Below are 21997 nucleotides of genomic sequence, written 5' to 3' on the forward strand. Positions count from 1 at the left end.
AACATGACCAGGGAGATCAAGGAGAATACAGTGAGTTCTCTTTCATGTTTGTTTGCTGAATGTTAATTTGTTGTTTGTTAAGCTCAATGAGTTTCCCTGGCTGGTTCACTGGGCAAATATACCAGCACTTTGCACTGGCTCAAGAGTAGCGTGAGACGTGCACGGGAGCAAACGGCCAGAGAAAGGTGGGCTATTTCTTTAGGCGGCACTAACCTAAAACTTTTGTGAAATTACAGTGTTGAGTGACACGGAGACTTGTTCCCGCTAAGGATGTCACACATGTATTCCAGAGAGCATGCTAGTGTTATCCATTCGTTGTCCAAAGAGTCAGTTCAATTTAGAGGTCAACCCCCTATTCCCCAGGCAGTTTCCAGCACATTGTTTGTTCCTGTCTTGTGTAGTGTTCTTCTCAGTTGTACAATTGCTTGAGTGTTTCACTGGTCTTGTGTGTTTACAGGGACTGTAACCAAAAAGGTACTTTGTTGAGAGTCTTGAAACGTGTTAGAAAGATAAGTATAGGTGTAGGTACAATTTGAGTGTTAATGTTGTTTTAAAGTTTTAATGTGTTGGAATGTTGTAGTCATATGAGCCCTTTGAAATGTATTGTGCTTTAGCTTATTGTTTATTTAATTGTTTTATTGTAAATTACCTTTATAATCACAAGTTCAATGAAGCCTGTTAGAAATGGTAAATGTGTGAGTGTTTTATTGTAGCAAAGCCATATAAAATAGCCGGTCTCAGCTGAGCTGTTGGCCACAGGCAGAGCTGGCGGAGGCACTGTATCAGGGCATAAGGAACCATCAGGACCCAAAGAACAGAATTCTGCTGAGAAAAACTTCATTACAGCTCCAAGCATAAGCACTCAGGCAGAGAAAAAGGCTCCAGTTGGTCTGTGGACACACATGCCACCTGCATGACTGCACCCATGCTGAGTTAACAAATGCAAGTGCCTAATCTTTAATTCAATGCAATCTTCCAGAAGCTTGTAACTGCTCATTTCTGTGCTGCCAGGAGAGTGTCAGCCTTCCCGGCATGTAACAGAAGTCCAGAATACCTTGTTTAATTAATCTGAGAGCCATGCAGTCTCAGTGTGCCCACCGAGATGCCACTGTGACCATCAAACCACAAATTCTTCCTGTCCAAAACTTGAAATCCGTGCATAGTTCAGAGGAGGGCAATGCCAACCAACAGACGACATAGCGGTGTTTGCCTGACTCCACCCAACCTTTCAACAACACCTCTGGCCGGTTAAACCTCACTGGCTTCCTGTTCTCCCCTCCAGCAAAGCAAGTGTAATATTTCTCTGTGCAACCCAGAGCAGAAGAAGCCTAGTGAAGCCAGACAACGCCATGCACTGCCCTGCCGCTTTGGGGAAGAATTAGCCACAAGGAAGGAGGAACAGTTGGCCAGCATGTGGGGAGCATTTGCAACACTCAAGAGGGTGATATGCACCAATGCTTACAGAGGCAATTCAGAGACCTTTTGCATCCTTGTAATGCCTGGGTTCTGAATTACTTGTGTTTGCAACAGATTCCCTAGTGTTCATTAAGCATTTCACTAAGGAAGAGAAATCGAACAGGCATGTTGATGTAACACAGGCTCCAAGAGTTCACAAAGATGAGAAGATGAGAGCGTCTTGCTTCCTCTGCCAGCAACACCCTCTTCCATGCTCACCTACCTTGCTGGGTTCCTGCAGGCCACTTGACTTGCCTTATGACACTACTGCAATACATAGTTGCTGCAAAGTCACTTTCAAAAGCTTTTCTTTTAAGTACCTGGGCACAAGGGCCAAAATTAATAGGTTGGGGGGTGGAGGGGATGGGACTAGAACACATGACACAACATGCCTTATTGCTACTTCAAAGCATGTCTGTTCAAGGCTGAGAGCGCAATATTTTATATGTGATTTTACCATCTTTATCACAATTTTGGGTTTCTCTTTAACAGCCACTATTGTTTAAGTGATCTTTGCTGTGAGTGGTGGTGAAATGGAGCCTAGTTTAGAGGACTAGTTTAGATCTTCAGTTCTAGGAGAGAGATTCACCTGTGACTACGTGGGTGTCTTTTGCAGCAAGCAGGCAACAAAGCAGTATGAACCTACACTTACATTTAAAATGTCAATAGGCTGAACTCATTTCAAACCATGTTTTGGACATGGTCCATGTTTAAGACACAAGGCGCTAACACCAGAATAACGTCAAAATTGCTTCTTGCCCTTAAAAATCTTCTGTCCGCTCAACTCTCATAAGTTATTTACCTATGCTCAGCAAGAGAGTTCCCACCACATTCCTGATAGAAGTCCGTGCTCTGATCTCTACCCGAAATACAGCTCGCTTCCAAGCTGCCACCTTTCCTCCTCCATCCTGCAAGCATGTAGACAGCTCAAGGTACCCTTTGTAAGAAGAGGCCTGAAGTACCACGATAAATGCTCCAGTCCCAGACTTTGTGGGACTGGCCTTTGCTCCCTGATCCACAGAGGATATCCCAGTTGTTGTGACAAATGTACCATCTTGATTTTTCCCCATGTAATATTTGGCTTTACTCTTAGTCATGATTCACCTGGATCCTGCTGGTGCTGTATGGAGCAGCTAGGGGAGGACCATTAGCCTCCAAAGAGTTCAATAAAACCTCCTCCTTTTTCTGAGTTGAGAAATTGTTCATACCACACTGGGAAGTCTTGCCTCAAAGTGTGCAGGTGGGGAGGACAAGCAGGGCATAGGTTAAGGGTCAGGTAGCAGGGGGCTGCTTGAATTCATGCTTACAGGGTAGCATAGGAACCAAGTCGGCTCCTTCCCTGGTTGAAGCAACACCTATTGATAATCCCATTATGCATTTCTCTTTCTAATCCAGGCTCAAAGAAGCCTTTCTTTAATATTCAGCTGAAGAGGTACCCAACATGCCTCTCAGCTGCTGAAAACACCCAGGCACAGGCACTGCCCACCGCCTCACCAGAGATTCACCTGCATGCTTACTTAGGTCCACCCACTCACAAGGCTGTTCTTCACTTCTGATCACTTCCTCATTTTGCCTTCTTTCCCCCCCCCAAATCAACCACCTCACCTAAATCCCAACCACTAGAAATGCGCTAAAATTGAAGCACTGTTTTATTTATGTCCTACATGAGCAGAACAGGGGAGCATTTTCCTCCAAAACCCTTCAGACAAATGAACATGGGACATTGCAAACACAAGCAACTATAGCGCAGGAAAACATATGAAACCAATGCATGCTGTTTTGACATACAGACTACTACCTGCGAGAGCACTGTACCCTTTCTGGCATTATGTCAGGACTTGGTAGAGTAGATGGGAGCAATACCTAGAGCAGTTGTGCTCAAGTACAGGCAGGGAAATGGAGGGAAGAACAGCAAAACAGTGTGAGTACGCAGCAGGAGAGGGCAAAGCAACGCAGGAGGGCTGATGTGCAGGAGGTGGCAGCACCTAATCGTTTTTAAAACGGCTGAAGGCTCAAAAACACACGAGCATTCTCATGACGCAGTCAGCGGCTTTGTTTCTAACTTCTTAACTAGCCAATGTTTTCTTATTTTTAATAAATAACATCTATTTGCACCTATTTTACATTGTCTCAGAAATAGCAATAGTAAGCACTAAACTAATTTTTTTAGAAAGATGCGATGTCGCTTCCAACCTAAACTAGGCAACAGGTATTAGGTTTCCCTGCCCTGTGTCAGCAATAGGGAAAGAATTATGACATGTGCCTCCTTGCTTCATCAGTGTGGTTGAAAGGACAGACGCGGATTGCTATTAAAGCTTATTCACAGACTTTCTTCTTATCTCCAATCCACCATCAGATACTTTAGAGGTGTGTACTAGGAGCAGATTTGCTTGCCATACTGCTGTTCAGTCCGGACAGGCTGTAGTCATCGATTCTACTCCAGCCAGAACCCTTGCGCAGAAGATACACACAAAAGTGCATATTGTTGCTTTCTAAAAGGTGTTTTAAAATTTCACATTTCTCAATGACTTCTTTAATGTCTAAAAATTGCTGTCAAATCAGTTGGTCTGTGCAAGATTTTAAGCAGCATGACAAGCATACTAAATATTTTTTTAAACTTTTCTCCATGACAAAGGCCATTCAGAGTAAGTCTTACTGTCTTTACTTTCTCAAGTACTTCTCTTTTAAGCAGAACTTGTGTCTTACAACTTAGTTAAAAATTCTATTTTTCGAGGCAGAGGTGATCTAGTCCCCCCGCCCCTTCCCGTTCTGTCACAACTTCACAGGACCCTGGATACACAGGGAACCCGTCTCAGGCACAGAATTTGCTGTCCTCGCTCATCTGCCACAAGACAGCCCATGAATTCAGGGATAATAGCATCCGCACAGCAGAAGATGCAGGAGGTATTCACTGAAGTTCTGAGCTGCACATAATGACCACATGGACCCTCCTCCTCCCACACACCTTTCCCTCCAGCAGACATTAACTTTTCTTCTTCATTAAACTACTGTTGTCTTCTACTGCCTATTTACCTTGCACGCTTTTCTGAGTGGAATCCCACTGTAAATACATACAGTAAGTGTACAAAAATGGAACCTGAGAAGTGCTGTTAACTGAACTGAGAATTTTCACACTTAGGTGTATTCACAGGAGGACACCTTTTTTTCAGTTGTACTACCTATGCAACAAGTATACAGCGTGAGACTTTTTTTCCCCCTTAATGTAGGAAGTAGAAGAATTTCTGCTAGAAATACAAATTTACCAATACAAGTAAGCGATTGAATTGCTCCCCTACGTTCACAACATTAGCCTTCATAAGAAAGGAGCAGCACGCACCACTGCTGTGTAGCGATGCCCCTGCTGTTAACCACTGTAGTGTTGTAAAGGGGCATGGTAGCACAGGGGCTGCAAGTGACAAAGTGACAAGAAATCCACTTTTGTGTTCAGCTGTAACTTGTGCTCTACCAGAGCGTACTCTACCAGGAGTACGTTGAGAGTCGTAGGTCACCTTTAACAAGTAATTTTCTTCTGCACGCGTCAATATTATCTCCCATGGAAAAATGTGAAACATTTATAAATACCTTTATGGAAAGGCAAAAGCAGACATTCTCGATCAGGCAGGAAGCAAAGGGTTCTTTAAAACTGTTTAATTACATGTTTCGGGTAAGCATAGACAATACAGGAGATTTACCACACTCTTAGGTATTTCCATTCTTTTCTCTAGGCTTGAACTATTCATTAAGGATGTCTCTCAATCAACATCCTTGCTCAATCACTTTTGCTGCAAAGAAGGGTGCTGGAATAGGACTATTGCAGGAAACTTCATTCCATCAAGGCATGATTTTCTGTGGGCTTTTTTTCTCCTTTAATAACCACCTACTAGTCTTTGAAGATATTCTGAGAGAACCCTGCCTTCCAAGATGCCCTGAAGAATGCCCTGAAACCAAACGGTTGGAGTCCTAGAAATGCTGAAGCCCTAGAAATACTTAAATCAATACCAATATGTATGTTGTAGAGCTGAAGTTCTCTTTTTCCTTGGCACTGTGCCACTGATGCCTGGTTTGTGTCTGGACGCTTCTACATCAGTTTTGTTTTCTTCTTCTTTCATTAGCCTTTGGGCTTCTTCCCCCATTTTCTTTCGTTGCTGCGCTGCTTCTCTTTTTTTTTTTCCCCTTTCTGCTATCTGTTGTTGTCTGCAATTAAAGAAAATGTGAACTGCTAAAGAACACGAGTCCAATTTTCAGCATACTTTAAGTTCCTGTCAGAAATGGGTTATAATTCATAATTTGCCCAAATATTTTACAATCTAAAAGCCACTCAGTTCTCAAGGATTCAGTGTGTCAGGGAGAACGTAGGACAGTTGTAAGGCCCAGAGCTATTTAGACAAATCTAATGCTTCAAGTAACAATACTACCTGTCTTTTTCAAAATCAGACCAAAACAATTTGACTTGCCTAGGACATTGGCTTGTGTCCCTCCTTCCCCTCAGCAGAGGCATCAGAAGCTATCCTCTTGGTAATGCAAGTACTACAAACATTTTCTTCATGATCAGATGAGATGACAACTTCTAATGTTCCTTTTCATGTATTCAGCATCTGTGTTGTATTCTATTGCTCAGTACAGATAGAAACAATAGCCTTTAAGGAAAAAAAAATTAAAGTCTACGGTTGTATATCCTTTTAGCATTATTTCTTATCACTGCTATAAAACCCCAGACATCATTACCTGCTAGCTCAGAGAATCTGTCGACAGAAATAGGTTTCTAATTTCAACAAATACATGGCTGACTAGAGCAAAGGAAAAAAGTAACCCCCAAATCCACTTGTTTTATTCCCCACTTCAGCTAGAACACATCACTGAGTGGCGCTGGGGCAACAACTGGATCCATACTCCAAGTGCCACGTTGCAGCTCTCTCCTCGATTGCATAAGTAGTAACAGAATGATGTTAGGAGGTCGCTCCGGCTTCGCATTCAGTTTATTAGATTAGAAAAATCTGTCAAGCTGCTTGCAAGAGGACTTAAAAATAAAAGTGAAGCTTCATTAGTTTGAAAAGGTGAAATTTAACACAGATTCGGTAAGAATAAAGATGTGCTTATTAAAAGAGAATCAAGAATTCTCATTGACAAGGCCGAAAGGAGTTAACTTTCAACATGCCTAAACTACCCGTGCGCATCCACATCAGTGTGTAAAATGCAGAGAATTAAAAGCTGTCATCACTGGATGCAGCCGTGTCTGGTAGATGCCAACTATGGACAAACTGGACACACAAAACTTAGAAGTATTTGAGGTACAAAGGCTTCATATTATCTTTGGACTGGGCAGGACAGGAGAGGGACTGCACTTATTCAGTACCTTCACGGTTTCCCTTCATTGATTATTAATGGCCAGAAGTTTCCCTGTGCTCTGTTAAGCTGCTCTGCTGTCTGTCATGGAAGAATGAAATTAGTAATTTGCATCAGGATCTACCTCCCAAGTTAACGGAATTCCCAAGGGTGTTTTTGAGGTGATGACCCACTGTTGTACATTCCACCAGAAGGCCAGATAGGTGACAGTGCTGTCAGTCTAGCATATGCAGAGTAATAATGTTTGCCACTTTACAGTAGCAGATTTTTGTATGTTCCCTGTACCTCTGAACCGATGCAGAAAGGAAGACGGTATATGCGCGCTAGCCTGCATGTAAAGGCAGCGGTATTCCAAAAAGCCACATGAGGCGTTAAGCAGTGCTGCTATTCATTTGCAATTGTGAAGTGAGGACAGTCACAGCAGATCATGTTTCTGCCCCGCCCTATAAACTGCACAACACACAACTCCTCTGCACAGAGAGGTGGTTTCCATGCACTCCGCTGGCTGAGTGATTTTATTGGACTTCAGTAGCATCCAGATGAGAGGAGACCTTCACATTACCTCAGACAGAGGAACTGAAGTCACTGAAAAATAAATACAAGCAATAAATACAACCACAAAGTGATTACCCTTTCACTGCTCTTTTACTTGGTCATTATTCCAAACATTGATCTCTATTCCAAACTTCCTACGCGTATTCAACATAAAGCTACGACCTTTCAGGCTCAGAAGAGGTTTCGTTTCTCCATAAAGAGGCACCTATGATGAACTACAGCCACATGTGACTCATTCTTTCTGGGTTCCAAAGCAAGAATTTGAGCGGAGTTTGGATGGAATGATGCAAGCTGTTTAAACCAGGGAAGTATTCATTCCTGATGTCAGCCTTGCTTTGCATTCCTAACACAATTTATGCCCGGGAAAACCCAACTCATTGGTTAACAGAACACTAATTATAAGCACTGTTAGCACACTGTTAGCAGACCTTCTTATTCCAGCGTGGTTTTACTTACTGTAGACCTACTGAATAACTGTTAGAAGAACGACTTCATACTATTCTTTTACTTCAACACGATTATAAATGTACAAAAAACATCTTCACACACGAGACATTTTATACAGTGCTGCTTATTCAGCCAAAGAGCATTTAGCTTCACTGTTCCTGTTGGGAAAAAAAATAAATTTGTTGGCATTTAGAAAGTCTAAAGGTGCAGATAGGTATCTACAATTTGCAGAAGCAACCAAGTTCTAACTAACTTCAATTAACTGAAAATCCAGTTTAAAGGAAAATCCAGTTTATCGTCCACTAGGTTGATCACTGCCTGGAAAATCTGGGTGCATCTCAGCCCAGAATCTGCTGGGGAGTGGGGAAGAAAGAGACTACAGGAACTTTGCAGGCACTAGTAGCCTACTGCTCAGCACTGTCTTCCAGAACGCTTTGGTCTCCAGGAAGCCATATTGGGCTTATTTCAACTGCTGCACATACATACCAAGCCACCAGAGAAAAGGTCACAGGATATAGTCTTCCCTGTTACTTAACGGAACACAGCCCTCCATTACTACACAAAAATGGTTCCAGTCTAAGACACTTCCAGATATTAACTGAGCACCAATAGGTACCCAGACACGGGCAGCTAAGGGAGATCCTTACTTTCTCTGCACATGGATTTCATTCTCAATAAGCACTGCTGGAGTAGAGTCAGCATTAAAACGGCTGCAGGCTCAAAAAAGCATGTATTTTTGTTCTTAAAAACTCGGATCACAGAAACATCTCCTGTGCCTAGTTTAAACGAGTTGAAGATGTTGTTGTGTCAGCTTGAGGGTTTCTAATGTTATTTTTAACTCTTTCAGAGGGAAATGAGCGCGCACATGTCACCCTCCGTGAGCGAGGATGCCGTGCCCAGGCTGAAGCCCGCGCTAACCTCGAAGCTTGCATCCCGGAGTTGAGCACAGAGAGGCGTCACCCTGTGAAGGCTTGGTGTGTTGTAGCAGTTGGTGCTGTGAGGCCTGGCGGCTGGCAGCAGGGGGGAAGCGGCTGCTGGGGGTGCCCTCATTTGCATAGCCCAGCCCCCTCCGCGTGCATCGGAACGCCTGGGTCCCCCCCGTGGCAGTTTTTGACCGGTCCCTGCCAGTTGGGTCAACGGACCCAGCGCAGGCGGCGGATCCCGCTGGGGCTCCTCTGCCTGGGGTAAATCCCTCGGTATTTGTGATTCAGGAGAGGTGAAAACCGAATCTACGGGTCTCCTTGGACAACCTTCAGGAGCTGTGGGCTGCAGATGGGGGGGCGCCCCCCTTGTCTGCCCCAGTGACTGGTCCCATTGCTGATCAGAAGTGGAACAGCTTTAACAGGTGAATCTGCCGTTTCTCTCCTGGCCGTTGTGGGAGCTGTTTCGGGGGTGAGGGAGTACCTTGAACTCACTGGTTATATTGACGAACTCTCGGTTGCCTAAATATGGGACCGAGGCTGGCTCAGACATGGGTGTCTACATTAGAGACATCCATGCTTAGTCAGATGAATCCCACCCCGGTCTCCTGTGTTCCTCATCAGGTCTATGGCAGCTCTGCTGTTAGCCTTTACTGAAGCCAAGTACGGTTTCTGTCTCTTTTCTTTTTCTTTTTTTTTTTTTTTTTTTTTTTTTTTTATGTTTGTTTTGTTTTGTTTTGTTTTGTTTTGTTTAACAGAAAGGAAACCCAGTCTTAGACATTCATTTGCGGAAGAAAGTTTGTGTTTGAAGATCACACTTGGATCTTCAAGTAAGTCTAATTAGATGCCTTTTCCTCTCCTGTTCATCCCTGATAGGCTTGGGCACTGTCCGTTTGTCCTGTTTCTGAGGACCGCTGCCCAAGGCAGCTAGCATTGCACATGGACAGCCTGTATCTCCCGTTGCACCGTGAATTTTGTTAGCAGGAGCGAAGAATTTTTAGGGTATAAGCTAACTGAACTGCACTGAAGTGAAAAAAGTGCTGTGTAACTTCCAAGAGATAAGAACGGAATATAATTGGAAGACAAATATTTTGAGCAAAAGATGCTGAAAAAGCATCTTTGAAAAATTATTAGCATAGCGCTATGGTTTTTTATTTAGGATTTTTATATGTTTTAGATTTAGAGTTTGAATTTCAACAAATTGAGTTGAATTGGTGTGGATAACATATTCAAAGGGCCACGTATTTCTTTCAAAGAAGAATAAACAAAGTAGCACCTACAAAGACTATTTTGGCTTTCAAGTGTTTTGTATTTTTGAACCCAAATCTGCAAGTTCCTGTTAAATTAAAGTGTTCTAGAAAAATGTCACAGATTGTATGATCCACCCTTTCTAAAAAATTATTGTTGATGTTGCTTAGTAGGGACGTGGTTGGGCTGAGGCCCCTCAAGACATATATCTCCTTTTGTTCAGAAGACTCTCGGGCTGCAGCAGGCACCCAGACATCACAGAGATAATAGAGGATCCCGAAAAGAAGCCAGCAAGTTACAAAGGAGGAATGGGCAAGTAAAAGGCGAAAGCCTGAATCCCATCTGTCCTAAGCAATGATCTGCTCAGCTCTGGGCTGGTGGCACAGGCCACCTACAATTCAGGGTCTCGGGCACAAATCTTGCGCACTTAGGTGCTTACGTCCTTCCTCACAAAGGAAAAGAACATTAAAAGGAGATGCCTGTTACTTAGTTCAGTAAAGGGAAAAGAAACTTCTACTTAGATCTGTTTGCCTCTTTTGGAGGCTGGACTTGAGCACAAAGGAGACGAGTGCCCTAGTAGCAGGCTGCTGAGCAGGCTGAGGGGATGCAGGGAGTCTGCTCCCAGGGAAGCTCTTCCACTTTGTATAATCTAGTTACTCTTTTATTGGGGGTTTGAAGCCAAGTACCCAGCAGGCACACCATAACTCTTCTCTCTCTCTCTCTCTCTCTCTCTCTGGCCCATTAATTGTCCTGATACCACTCCAGATCTCCTGAAAGTGGGACGCCAACTGTTAAAGGGAGATTCTCGCCTCAGGATGCCTGCAACCTCAAGCTCAGCCTTGCGCGTGGTCCGTGAGAAAGCCACGGCTCCAACTGCAAATCTGAGTAAGTAGGGGATGCAGATATGGGACTTTTGCAGGGAGCGCCTCAGCCGCTGGGCTGTTGGACAAGGTGAGACCTGTGCCAGCCAATTCACCTTTTAGTGCCAAATGCCTTTTGATAGAGATGCAGGTCTCCTGGGGACTGTGGGGACATGCTCCTCCTCCATCGGGAAAAGATGGCTGAGCTCCTGGCGTAAGAAGGGCACTGAGGTTTAGAGGTCAGAGTTGAGGCAGGTATGGAAGATGGCCAGAGCAGTGATCTTTAGTAAAAAAAAAAAAAGTCTTTTTTATATTTAAGAAGCTTTTTTCTCTCTTCTGCTCATTCGTTATGGAATATGAGTCAAATAGAGAAACCGATGCTATACACACTGCACGCTCTTAAGTATTTGTTTTAAAATATGTGTGAGGTCAAGCTGGAACAGGCTTTGCAATTTGTGTATCTACTGCAGCAAATGTTCTGCTCTTTCTGGCTGTTTTCCGTGGTTTTCAGCCCGCTTCACCTGTATGGAAGGAAATACTGTGCCTATGGAAAGGCCATTATAGATGTTCTCTTAGGAGATTTTTTTTTTTTCTTGGTGCTCTGCTTGTAATTTACAATCTGTATTATTTATGCCAGTGTTGAAAATAGTTTTCTGATGCCCTGCTTAAAATATTCTGAACATACTCCAGCTACATTCTACTATGAGCACTTCCACCAAACATCAGTTTTTATTTAAAGTAATTTTTCATGACATAACATGCATCATAGCCAGAATCCTGTGTTGCTGTTAAATGGTTTTCTTTACAGTTTTCCAGCTGTATTCCTCCTCCCCATGGTAGAGTGTTGCCAGACTGATTAGAATACACAAATTGTATTCCCTTAATCTTCCTTCATAAACAGTGCCCTGTAATCCTGTCATCATTGTTGTTGACGTTTTTTGGAACCCCGCCTTTTTAAAGAGAATCCTGGGATTTGAACTGTTTGAACTGTTTTCTGAGAATGGATAGATTATTTCCTTTTCTGTTTTCCTCTACATCCCCTCTTTTTTTTTTGTCTGCCATTTTCTTATGTTCAAAGCGGAGTTATGCAAAGAATTGATTTGGGGTTTGCTGCCAAATCAAAACATTAAAGAAAACCTTTCTCTCAGACTGAACAAAGACAATCTTCAATCTAAAATATTTAGAATGCTTAGAGATATTTTAATGCTTTAATTAATGTACTTAATTTAATTCAATAAATTTTAAATTTGTTTAATTAAATTAGAATATTTAATTATATTTTTAAAAGATAAAATTTTAAAAATTAAAAATGGAAAGGATTTATTTTTAATTAAGAATTAGTTAAATTAAAATAATAAAACTATCAAAATATTTGTCCCCCTTTTTTAAACTCAGCCATAAACAACTAAGCAGGTCTTTGCAGATAGTGGTGGCATTTTGAACATTTGCTTGCTTTTACGTACGTAGCTATATAAATCCTGGGGAAGCTGTGTTTTAGATGCCTTCAATCTCTTTTGGTCCTCACCTGTCGTTATGATTCCGAGATTAGGAAGAGCCTGGAAGAAGGGGGAAATGCATGCCCAGTCCCTGTTCCAATAAATAAACCACAATTATGAACAGAAAATAAAACCCAGCATCTGATAGAGCAACTAGGCAGAGGTTGCCCAACTTTGCCCAAAACTCTAGATTGTAGAACTTACTTTTCTCAGGTGTGTTGGGTGCAGGGGTTAGGCAGGGTCTCCTGATGGAGGCAGGGGAGCTGTGGGAAATTCAGGCCTGTTTTTGTGTTTTCGTCTCTTTGCTGTGTAACAGGATGCTTTTGAAGGCACAGAAGCTCAGCAAATTGAAGTGCTTTACATTCTGAGGACAAGCTGTCTCTGTCAGCGCTGTTTCATTTACAGCTCTGTTTCACTGGGTGACTATATGCAAACCTAGCATCAAGAATGATTTCTATATCTATATATACACACACATAGATATATATTAAGAGGTCATGTTTATGGAGTCAGAAGATAGGTAGTTCTGTGGTTTCTATACTTTGGCAGCTGTGAAAGAGTGGTGAAGTTGCAAATAAGAAAGACTTACACCAAAAGACTAAATTAGCTTAAGAGATTTACTAAACTCAGATGCATCCTGAGTTTTAGGAATCCAGTTCTGCTCAGCTGTCAGTGTTCCTGTCACAGATATTACTTACACTTCTTCCTTTTTTCTATGTTGTAACCTTACCATTTAGATAGCACATGGACAATCAAATGCACACAGGAAAGTTTGAGCTTTATTCTTATAGAAGGAAAAATATTACATGCTCAAGTGCAAGCAAAATTTGACTTTTGAGGCCAGAAGACCATGCCACAAGGTATCCAACCATCTGTAATGGCTATAAATAGCAGACTGGGATGCTATACTCCAGGCATGCATGTACGGTTGTTGTGTGGCTCTGTGTAAGAAATGTATATACTGGCTCCATAGACATAGGTACGTATGTGATGGGGTTGCATACTGTCCTGGCAGACCAAGTATACCTAAGCTGTTCTACCTTGCCCAGCCAATTGCAGTGCTGTGGCAGGACGGTGTTAGCTCCCTAAGCAGTGGTCCTCCAACCCATGGGGCAGATGTGCACACACGTCTGACGTACCGTCACTGCCTTTTCTGCCTCTGCCTGGGTTGTGCCAGCTGGCACTGCCTGCGCTCCTCATCGTGGGCAGCACAGCATGCAGTCGTGGGGTTGCAGGCTCCCCTCTCCCCTCCATGTCAGCTAGAGCTAGGTGACTGTAGTGGTGCTGTCAGGGCAGCAAGGAGGCTAAAAGGCAGTGCAGAAAGCATGATGCTGTTTGCAGCACTCTCTTAGCTCAGTGCCGTTGCCCACTGAGCAATAAAGTGCAGGGACAGCACTTGATACTGCACTATTTCACTCCAGTGTCTTGCAGGCAAGAAGCAATCCTGGAAAACGTTGCAGCACTTTGTTGGCCATCGCTGTGTTGTTCTTCCCGTTGCACAGAGCGGTGCACAGCTCTGCTCCTAGGGAGTGGGTGTGCTGCTGCTTGTAGCCTGCTGCAAGGTGGGCTGGGGCCAGAGTGACGGGCCTCTCAGTGTTGGATGCCATTACGTGTGGCATGAGCGTTTCCGTCAGAGCATGGTGCCAAGTTGTCTTGCCTGCCAGCACTGTGACACTGAGTGGCTGCAGCATGGAAATATATGTATGAATGAATTTCAAATGAGAAATTCATGATGACTGAATATGTGGTATCCTTTGTGGGAAATGGTGGGTAAGACACTCCTCTTAGTCAGGGGAGTCTCAGATCAGGGCAAAACAAGTGTTATAGCCAGTTCAGACAAAAGAAATGGTTTTTGAGAAACGGCAGCCTCTTTCATGGTTAATGCTGCTGAGGTGGGTTGTTCTGGGACTTAGATGTGTGAGCTTTCGCAATCACATTGTCACAGCAACAAAAGTAGTCAACTGGGGTACAAGACGTGCACATCACCATCAGTTCTGCAAAGGATTTAAGAACGACTGTGCAGCTGAAGGTTTATCCACCCCAGTGGGGGATGATGGTATCTGCAGATGCATCATGGAAAATATAGCAAAAATGGGGTTCATGGTAAGTCTGCAGCTGCTGGCTGGGGGTGTCTGTGCGTGAGACGGCGCCCAGAAATTCTCAGGTGAGAGATGCTCCCCCTGACCAGCTGTTTAAAGGCTGTTGGAAAGTTATTTCCATTCCCTCAGATTAAAGTCATCGTACAATATTGTGGCTTTGCAGTGTAAGGCCCAGGTATGGCTTTGGACATCTGCCATTTGAGTGACAGACTGAAAAAAATCCTAACTTTAGGGTGGGTATTTTTCCAGGTGATAAGACTTTCTTAGTGGCTCTGCCTACTACTGATTGTAGCAAAATGAAAGCGGTTTTCCCTGTACATGCCAGGGCTTGGGAAATAAAAGCTGTGATCCATAGAAAGTCAGAAATCAGGTAGATGGCTTAACACCCCAGAAGCACTTGAGAGCCGCGCGTGATTATTGGACTGATTTAAGGCTATTAGAACTGCTTTACTGTCCTTCTGTGTGCCACGAGAACCTGCATATGTGTGTACATACGCAGACGCATATACCCTATTAGCCTATACACATGTATATGTACATATGCATGTATGTGTACATCGTCTCAGAGACCAAAATGGAAGCGGCTTTTCCCCCAGCGCGTAGTGTTTTCCTATGGTTTAAAGCAAGCGAAATCTACAGTTACAGTTGTGTGCTGCTGCAGGAGCCACGTGAGCAGCCTGATTCTTGTATTGACGGCTGTAAGAAAGCAAACAGGTGGTCACAACAAATGTTCCTAGCCGTGTCCTAAAAGGGCTTCTTTAGTGTGAGGGGTTTGTGTCCAAATGGTTTTTCTCTGCTCTTGTTTAAGTGCCACTTCTGAAGAAATGTTGCAAATCCAGAACAAATCACGTGCTTGACATCAGGGTTGTTGGAAAATTCATGCAACTGCTAAAATTCACACAGGATGGGCAAAGGGATGATGCTTGTTGTTCATCGTGATTTTTAAAACAGCCTTTGAGTTATGATTTCCACTGTGTTTTTACTCGTCCCTTTTCTTTTCCAGGGATTAAAACCAATTTTAGCTCTTCAAGCAACACAGGCTGTACCTCAGTGCCTGAAGCCCATGTGTCGGCTGCTGGAAGCAAAAGGTCTTTTTCTCACAAGTAAGCAAAGCCATTTTTCCTGAAGAGTGAGAGAGTTGCTAGTGCAGAGATAGACTACTATGTAAGGCCTTGCAGCTAATACATAAAATAGCACTAGTGTGAGTTTTGAAACAATTTGGCTAACACTATGCTCTTGGGCAGCACTTACACTGATGAGAACTGTAATATGAGAAAGGGGAAAAAAAAGCTATATTTTTTGAGACCAAAACATGTCAATAGGCCAGATCAGCCGACAGGTATTTTTGTGTTGTTTGTTCATAACAAGTATGGGAGATACCCTCAGGTAAGACAGAAGAGACTTCAGCTGGAGTGGAGGAGGAGGCAACTGGGTATATGTTGCTTAACAGCAGTACCTCTAAGAAGTTAACCTTAACCTTTTGGTCTTATCACTGTTTTCTCTTTGTAATAAACTGTCAGCTTGGCATGTGCCTTTCCAGGTCATGACCTTATTTTTTGTAGGAAGAAGTAGACAATATTGCCTTTGATGCTTTTGTATTCAACACCCTTGCCCAACCTTTCTGTAACTAAAACTATATGCAAAAAAAAAAAAAAATATAAAAAAATGAGTTATCTATCTAAACAAATCTTTCAAGAAAGATTTCTGTAAGATTTCTCCCTATCATTTGTGAAGTGCAAATCCAGAGAGCTTGTGAATGCGAGGATGAGGACATTTGGGTGGAGCAGCGCACATTGTGCTCCACCCACAAAATCCCTGCTGGTTACATTTTTTGGAGTAGGTGGAAAGAGTTCAGATTGACAGGACGGGTTTCCTGCCCTTTGTGGAAGTGCTGGCAGGCAGGCCGGGACTGGCAGTGGGATACCTCTAGGCTTAAGTCACACAGATGTCTCTGAGGTCGGAGTGTGCCCCAGCGCACAGAGATTGTCAGAATGATGCTTAATGAGCAGTTTCCTATCTGTGTCATGAGACTGTTCATTAGAAAAATAAACATTACCTAAGCACTCTCTAGATTAAATCTAACCAGTAAAGGTACTGGCCGGAGGTGCGTGTGTGTGTGTGAAAAATACTAAGTATAATATGAAGCCCTAAAATCACCTTACTTGCAGTAAGATTCTGTATCATTGCATGTATTTCTGTGCATTTAAATGTAACTTCAAATTAGAGCATCCTGACCCACTTAATTAGACAGAAGTCCTCTGTAATAATGCTCCTTCAATGGCATTGCTGCATTATGCACAGTCTATGTGAATTCTGCCTCACCCAAGAGTTGATGCTGTACTGTACGAAGTGGAAGGAGAGGTCTCCTTTGCGATATGTTCTCTTTTAACTGTTTGACTCAACTTCCTCTGAAAAATCTCAGTGTTGTCACAAACCACAGTCCCGCACTTCATTGTAAAATAATTATAAAATCACCCAAACCACAGCAGTGTGATGAAGGTTTGCAGCAGCCACTTTCCTTATAAACTGTTCCATTTTCAGAGGGGGGACGAAACCAAGTTAGGGAATCTTGAGAAGAGTTCTTGCTTCATAGTGCTGTGGTATTTAAATTTTTATGTTCAGGCCTCTTTGGTTGGCTGGATTTGCCTTTTTCTTTTCTGAAACCAGCCCTTTCATTACAGTTGAGAAGAACAAAGTCCATGAGAGGATGTAGGTAGCAGTGTAGCAGTGCAGGAAGACAAACCAAGCGAGCAAGCGAGGAACCCACCCTGGGAAGCTGTGCTCAGAGCACCTCAGTCCTTTGGCAGTTGCCAGCAGCACAGATAGCAGTTGCTTTCAAGCCCACAGTCGACAGTCAGGTTATTTAATAAAGAGTGGGAAAAGAAAGGTAGATACGTATGAGGGAAACTGGAAGGAAGGAAGGAAGGAAGGAAGGAAGGAAGGAAGGAAGGAAGGAAGGAAGAAAAAAATCTGTGGTTTTCTTTGTCTATTTTAATACTATTTCAGCCTGCTCACCGTAGGCTTTGAACTATATCTAAGCAAATGAATGGTCAGGCATTGGACCAGGCTGCCCAGGGAGGTGGTTAGAGTCGCCATTCCTGGAGGTACTTAAAAGATGTGTAGATGTGGCACCTCAGGGCATGGTTTAGGAGACTTGGTGATGTTGGGTTGACAGTTGGACTTGATGATCCTAGGGGTCTTTTCCAACCTTAATGATTCTATGATTCTCTTCTATGATTCTATGAATAGTTGACAGTGGCAGCTGAAGCACCCTCTATGCCAAAGAGAGAAAGGAACAGTGGCTCAAACAAATCTGTTTTCATCACACACTGTGATCCCTCAGGCTGCTTGCCAAGGAGCATGAAAGCAGTCTTAGAGCAAACCTCCATGAGCAGGCATCCCTCTGCCGGTCTGGCCAGGGAAGGCTGAAGCGTGGTTCTTTTGGCCCTAGCCCAGGCTGCAGTCCTCTCATTGCTTAATGGAGTCAGAGGTTCAGGGAATGTGGATGATCTGGTGGAGTCAGTGGGAACCGTGCTATCCACAGAGAAACGTGAAAATGGCCAACGTTTCCCTAGATCACATAATTCAGACTGAGAGCCCCACAGTCAGTGAAAGAGTGTGCAGTGGCTGATGACTTCAGGACTTTCTTCCCGGCCACTCACAGTTATCTACCTGTTTTAGTGTTTAGACAGCTTTGTGCGTGAAATAAGACACATAATGAGTTGTGTGATAAAGATAATCCAGTATGCTTTAACCATGTTGGTTCTCCTCCAGTTGTGGCCTTCATGGTCAGAATAATGGATCCTTATCCAACAAGTCCAGACCCAGCCCACCTGCTTCCCGTGAAAAGGCCCCTTTGTCAACACTGAGCAAAACCCAGCCGAGTCCTGCGAACACCCGTCAGAATTATGGGGCTTCTTTAGCCAGCAGAAGCAACTCAGGCTCAAACAAAGGAAGTGACAGCAGCCAAGTGACGAGGTAAGTCTTTATTTCAGCATCCTGGTGTTCAGCACACTGACTTACCCTCTCTGCACTCAAATGTGGCATCAGCTGGTTGTCTGGCTTGCCAAAGGGGTCGTGTTGCTCCTCAGCATGGGTGTGACTCTTCATATTGGTGGCTCGACAATCAACAGTGTGCTCTATCCCATGTAAAAGTTTTACTGTTTCAGTACTGTAAAATTCAAGGTTACTTTTAGTCAAAGCACTTTGTAGCTGGTTTTCACTCCAAGGCAGGCTCCTTTCCGTGGTTTTATGCTGTCAGTTCTCATGTGGCTTTCCTGGTTCTTTCACAGAAAGGTCCTTTCTCCTTTGGAGAGAGTTGGGTGGGGTTGTATAGAAAATATTGTATGCTCGGGTGAAAATTCACCCTGCCCGGCCTTAGGTACCTCTGTGTGCAGTTTCCTCTACAGGGAAGAAAACTAATACCTGCGGGAGCATGCGACACGTATTGCAGAGAAGAAATTGTTGTTTCTCTCCCTCCCTTTCTCTCTCTTTCCTCCCACCCCAGGCAACTCAACAGCCAAGCACGTCAGATACACACCTAAAGCTAGATAGGATTAATGTAGGTTTCAGGGTGCTCGGCTTCTTAACTCACATGTGGAGCTGAACTCAGTCTGTACGCTTCCTTAGCTGGCTGTGTCTGCAGCTGGGTGCCCTTGCCAATGGCCCAGCTGCCTGCTCTTGGGCACCGTTTTGGGTGAGGAGATGGCTAGGTGTTTTAAAGTTAAATGTCTCATTTGAGGCAATGGCACTGAAAACAAGTATGATAAATAGTAAATTTTGTACTATAGCCACAAATCAGCCCTTTTCTCAAGTACTTTGATTTGCCAGAGGGAGTCACTTGTGTGGACACTGAGGAGCCCAAAATGAGCCAAGCGCCATATCAGTCTATGGGATGTGTTCCTTTTTGCCAGGACTGAAGAACTGTAGGAGTGATGTTATGTGATGGTGTGATGGTTTTTTTCTTTTCAGGCGATCAGGGAAATCTATTTCTTGTGGTCACAATTGCAGCACTAAGCCAGAAAATCCGGAGCGGTATTTGACTCCTCTGCAGCAGAAAGAAGTTACAATACGGCATTTGAAAAAAAAGCTGAAGGAATCCGAGTGCAAAGTTACAGAAAGGTATATTTCACTTCAGAAATAAGACTGGACAAGATTTATTCAGGAGCATTAAGGGATGGGAGTCCTGATCATTTTTACTCTTTTCTTGACCATGTAAAGTTTTCATTAAGAGATTGGAAATATGGTCGGGCTGATTAGGTTGTTTTCAGGTATTTAAGGTTTCATTGTGTGCTCACTGAATATGTACCGTGCACTTTCGTTACAAATATGGCTGTCTCTTTTTCCCTTTTTTTGAACTTTCCCGATAGAAGACTTTTAAAGGATAGTTCTTCACCAGCCTACTTTAGCACTGAGACCTTTTATACATAAAAAAAGTTCCACCTCGCTCAGAAAATACGACGACAAATGTCCCCCTTTTCCCCTAATGAAAGAAAAGCTCTGCCACAAACTAGTGTGCCCGCTTGTGGTTTTGTTGCTTAGATATGGACTTTTTTGCAGTAGCACTTTGTATGGATGCTAAGCGAAGAAGCAACAATGTACATTACACAGCAACAGATGTTCTCTCTTTTACTAAAGCTGTGCTCTGAGAACTGGCTTTCCAGCACACACAACCCAAGCGGGCACAAAGGGTTGTTTGAATGGAGCCCCCAGGTAGAGTCCCAGGGACCCCTTGGTCCTGCTTTGGGTGGCCCGACATCTGTACCTGTGAGGGCTGGATCTCACGCAGGGGGCCCTTCTCCCCACTTGCTTGCAAGTGAGGGCAGAAGCCTCTGGATCCATGCTGGGCTGGGGGGGTGCAAAGCAAGCCCGGTGCAAAGCAAGCCAGGTGCCTGCAGCCCTGAGCCATCCTGCTGTCTGAGGCCACTGTTGGCTCTGGCTATACGTGACGAGCTGCTGGCAGGCACAGGGGACACATCCAGGCAGCTGTTTGTCATTTCCTCCAGGGTGAGGCAGTAGGTGAGATGTCAAGCGCTGTACTGGTTGGACCTAACCCAGAGGCCACCACTTTCACCTCCAAGTGTCCAGGATCACAGCATAGCCCACAAGGCTGCTGGCTGTGTGGCCAGGTTGGTGACTCCAGCTAGGAATCAGCCAGTGCGTCTTGGCAGCCAGCTGACATCTCTGCCAGTTCTCTCAGAGGTGGCAGCAAATGATGCATGGAGGAATTTGCTTCTTCCTTGGAGCATCTTTGCAGCATAGCCACCCCAGTGAGGTGGAGCCTCACGTTGACTCTTCAACTAGGCAGTCACCAGAAGTGTTACGATATTTTTATTTTGCTCCAGGGAAAGAGAAATCGAAAAGCTCAAAGCTCAGGTGGAACGTATGAAGGAAGACTGGATCGAAGACGAGTGTAATCATGTGGAGATGGAGCTGAGCCTCTTGGAAGCAAGGAGGGAAATTAAAGAACTCAAGCGAGGTATTGAGAGCATGAAGAAGAGCTTGGCTGAGAAAGACAAAAAATTTCAGAAATACTTCCTAGACGTAAGCATTGAAAACAAGAAACTGGAATCTTTGGTGTCGAGCATGGAGATGGCCCTGAAGAGCTCTGTGAGAGACGAGCAGCGCCCAGAGTACACATGTGACTCTGAGGGGAAGCCGTTGTGTACCACGATGCCAGACAGCCCCACCACAGAGGACCAAGCTCTGGAGGAGCTGGCAGGTAGTGGGCTGTTTCTTCATGAGGACACAGCTAACGGGACTGATTTATTTGAAGAGAGTTTGACCACCACAACCTCTGAGTTGAGTGATTCAGCTCCCTCCAATTCTATTGTGAATCAAGAGATGCTTGAAAATGTTCTGGGTGAGAAACTAACTTTTTCCCAGGAGGAGGAGGAGAAAGTCAGAAACATGATGGTGGAGCAGACCATCCAGACTGATGTGGTGCCATATAGCCTAGAAGGGGAGCAGTTCATTCAAAACATGTTCAGAGCTCAGAGCTCAAGATGCCTGTCCTCTAAGCCCGCCTTCTTCCCTGAAGGAATTGGGTCAATTTCTCTTGAAAGCCTCAGTGATTCTGGTATCGTAGTGGACTTAACTCCAGGTGAGCCAAACTCTACCATCCTTTTGTCTCCTGTGACACCTCCATGCAGGAAGGTGGAGCACGGAGTTAATGAAAACCATTTTGTGAAAGAACTTGATTTTACAGAACCTCACGATGATGAAGTCTTTGGGTACGTCAATACTGTTTCTCAGACAGGAATAAAGAAGACATACTGGAGCAGCAGACTCGCCAGCGATCTGGCTGTAGCAGCCCCTGTTGTACCAACTATCATGCGGGCTTTCAGTACTCATGGAGCAGGAACAGATCTCATTTACAGTACTGGAGCGTTGTTTTGCAGTTCTGTCCTAGTCCACCGTTTTGCTCTTGACTATTTGATTTGCCCTATAAATCGGTTTGAAAACATGTTACTTGTTTCAGAATGGAAAAGGTAAAGCCTTTCTACAGGATGTTTGTAACTGGTGTTTTCTGAGAGTACTGCTGCCTACAGAAATAGTCCTCCTGCTCCCAGTCA

At 44.0% G+C, this 21997-nt stretch overlaps 2 protein-coding genes across 2 annotated transcripts in view; one reads left to right on the forward strand and one right to left on the reverse strand.

Annotated features, from left to right (window-relative positions):
• MRPS5 (mitochondrial ribosomal protein S5) overlaps positions 1-21997 on the reverse strand; it is a 1175798-nt gene that overhangs the window by 31718 nt on the left and 1122083 nt on the right. The gene's annotated exons all lie outside the window — the stretch shown is intronic.
• On the forward strand, positions 4-21917 carry LOC135312754 (syntabulin-like). The gene is given in 9 exon segments (XM_064448512.1): positions 4-30; positions 10192-10291; positions 10734-10853; positions 15427-15526; positions 18198-18401; positions 19395-19544; positions 20768-21410; positions 21412-21478; positions 21481-21917. Coding segments are annotated over 9 exon segments (1848 nt in total).

Source organism: Phalacrocorax carbo, chromosome 3 (genome assembly GCF_963921805.1).
Source record: "Phalacrocorax carbo chromosome 3, bPhaCar2.1, whole genome shotgun sequence".
Lineage (NCBI taxonomy): Eukaryota > Metazoa > Chordata > Aves > Suliformes > Phalacrocoracidae > Phalacrocorax > Phalacrocorax carbo.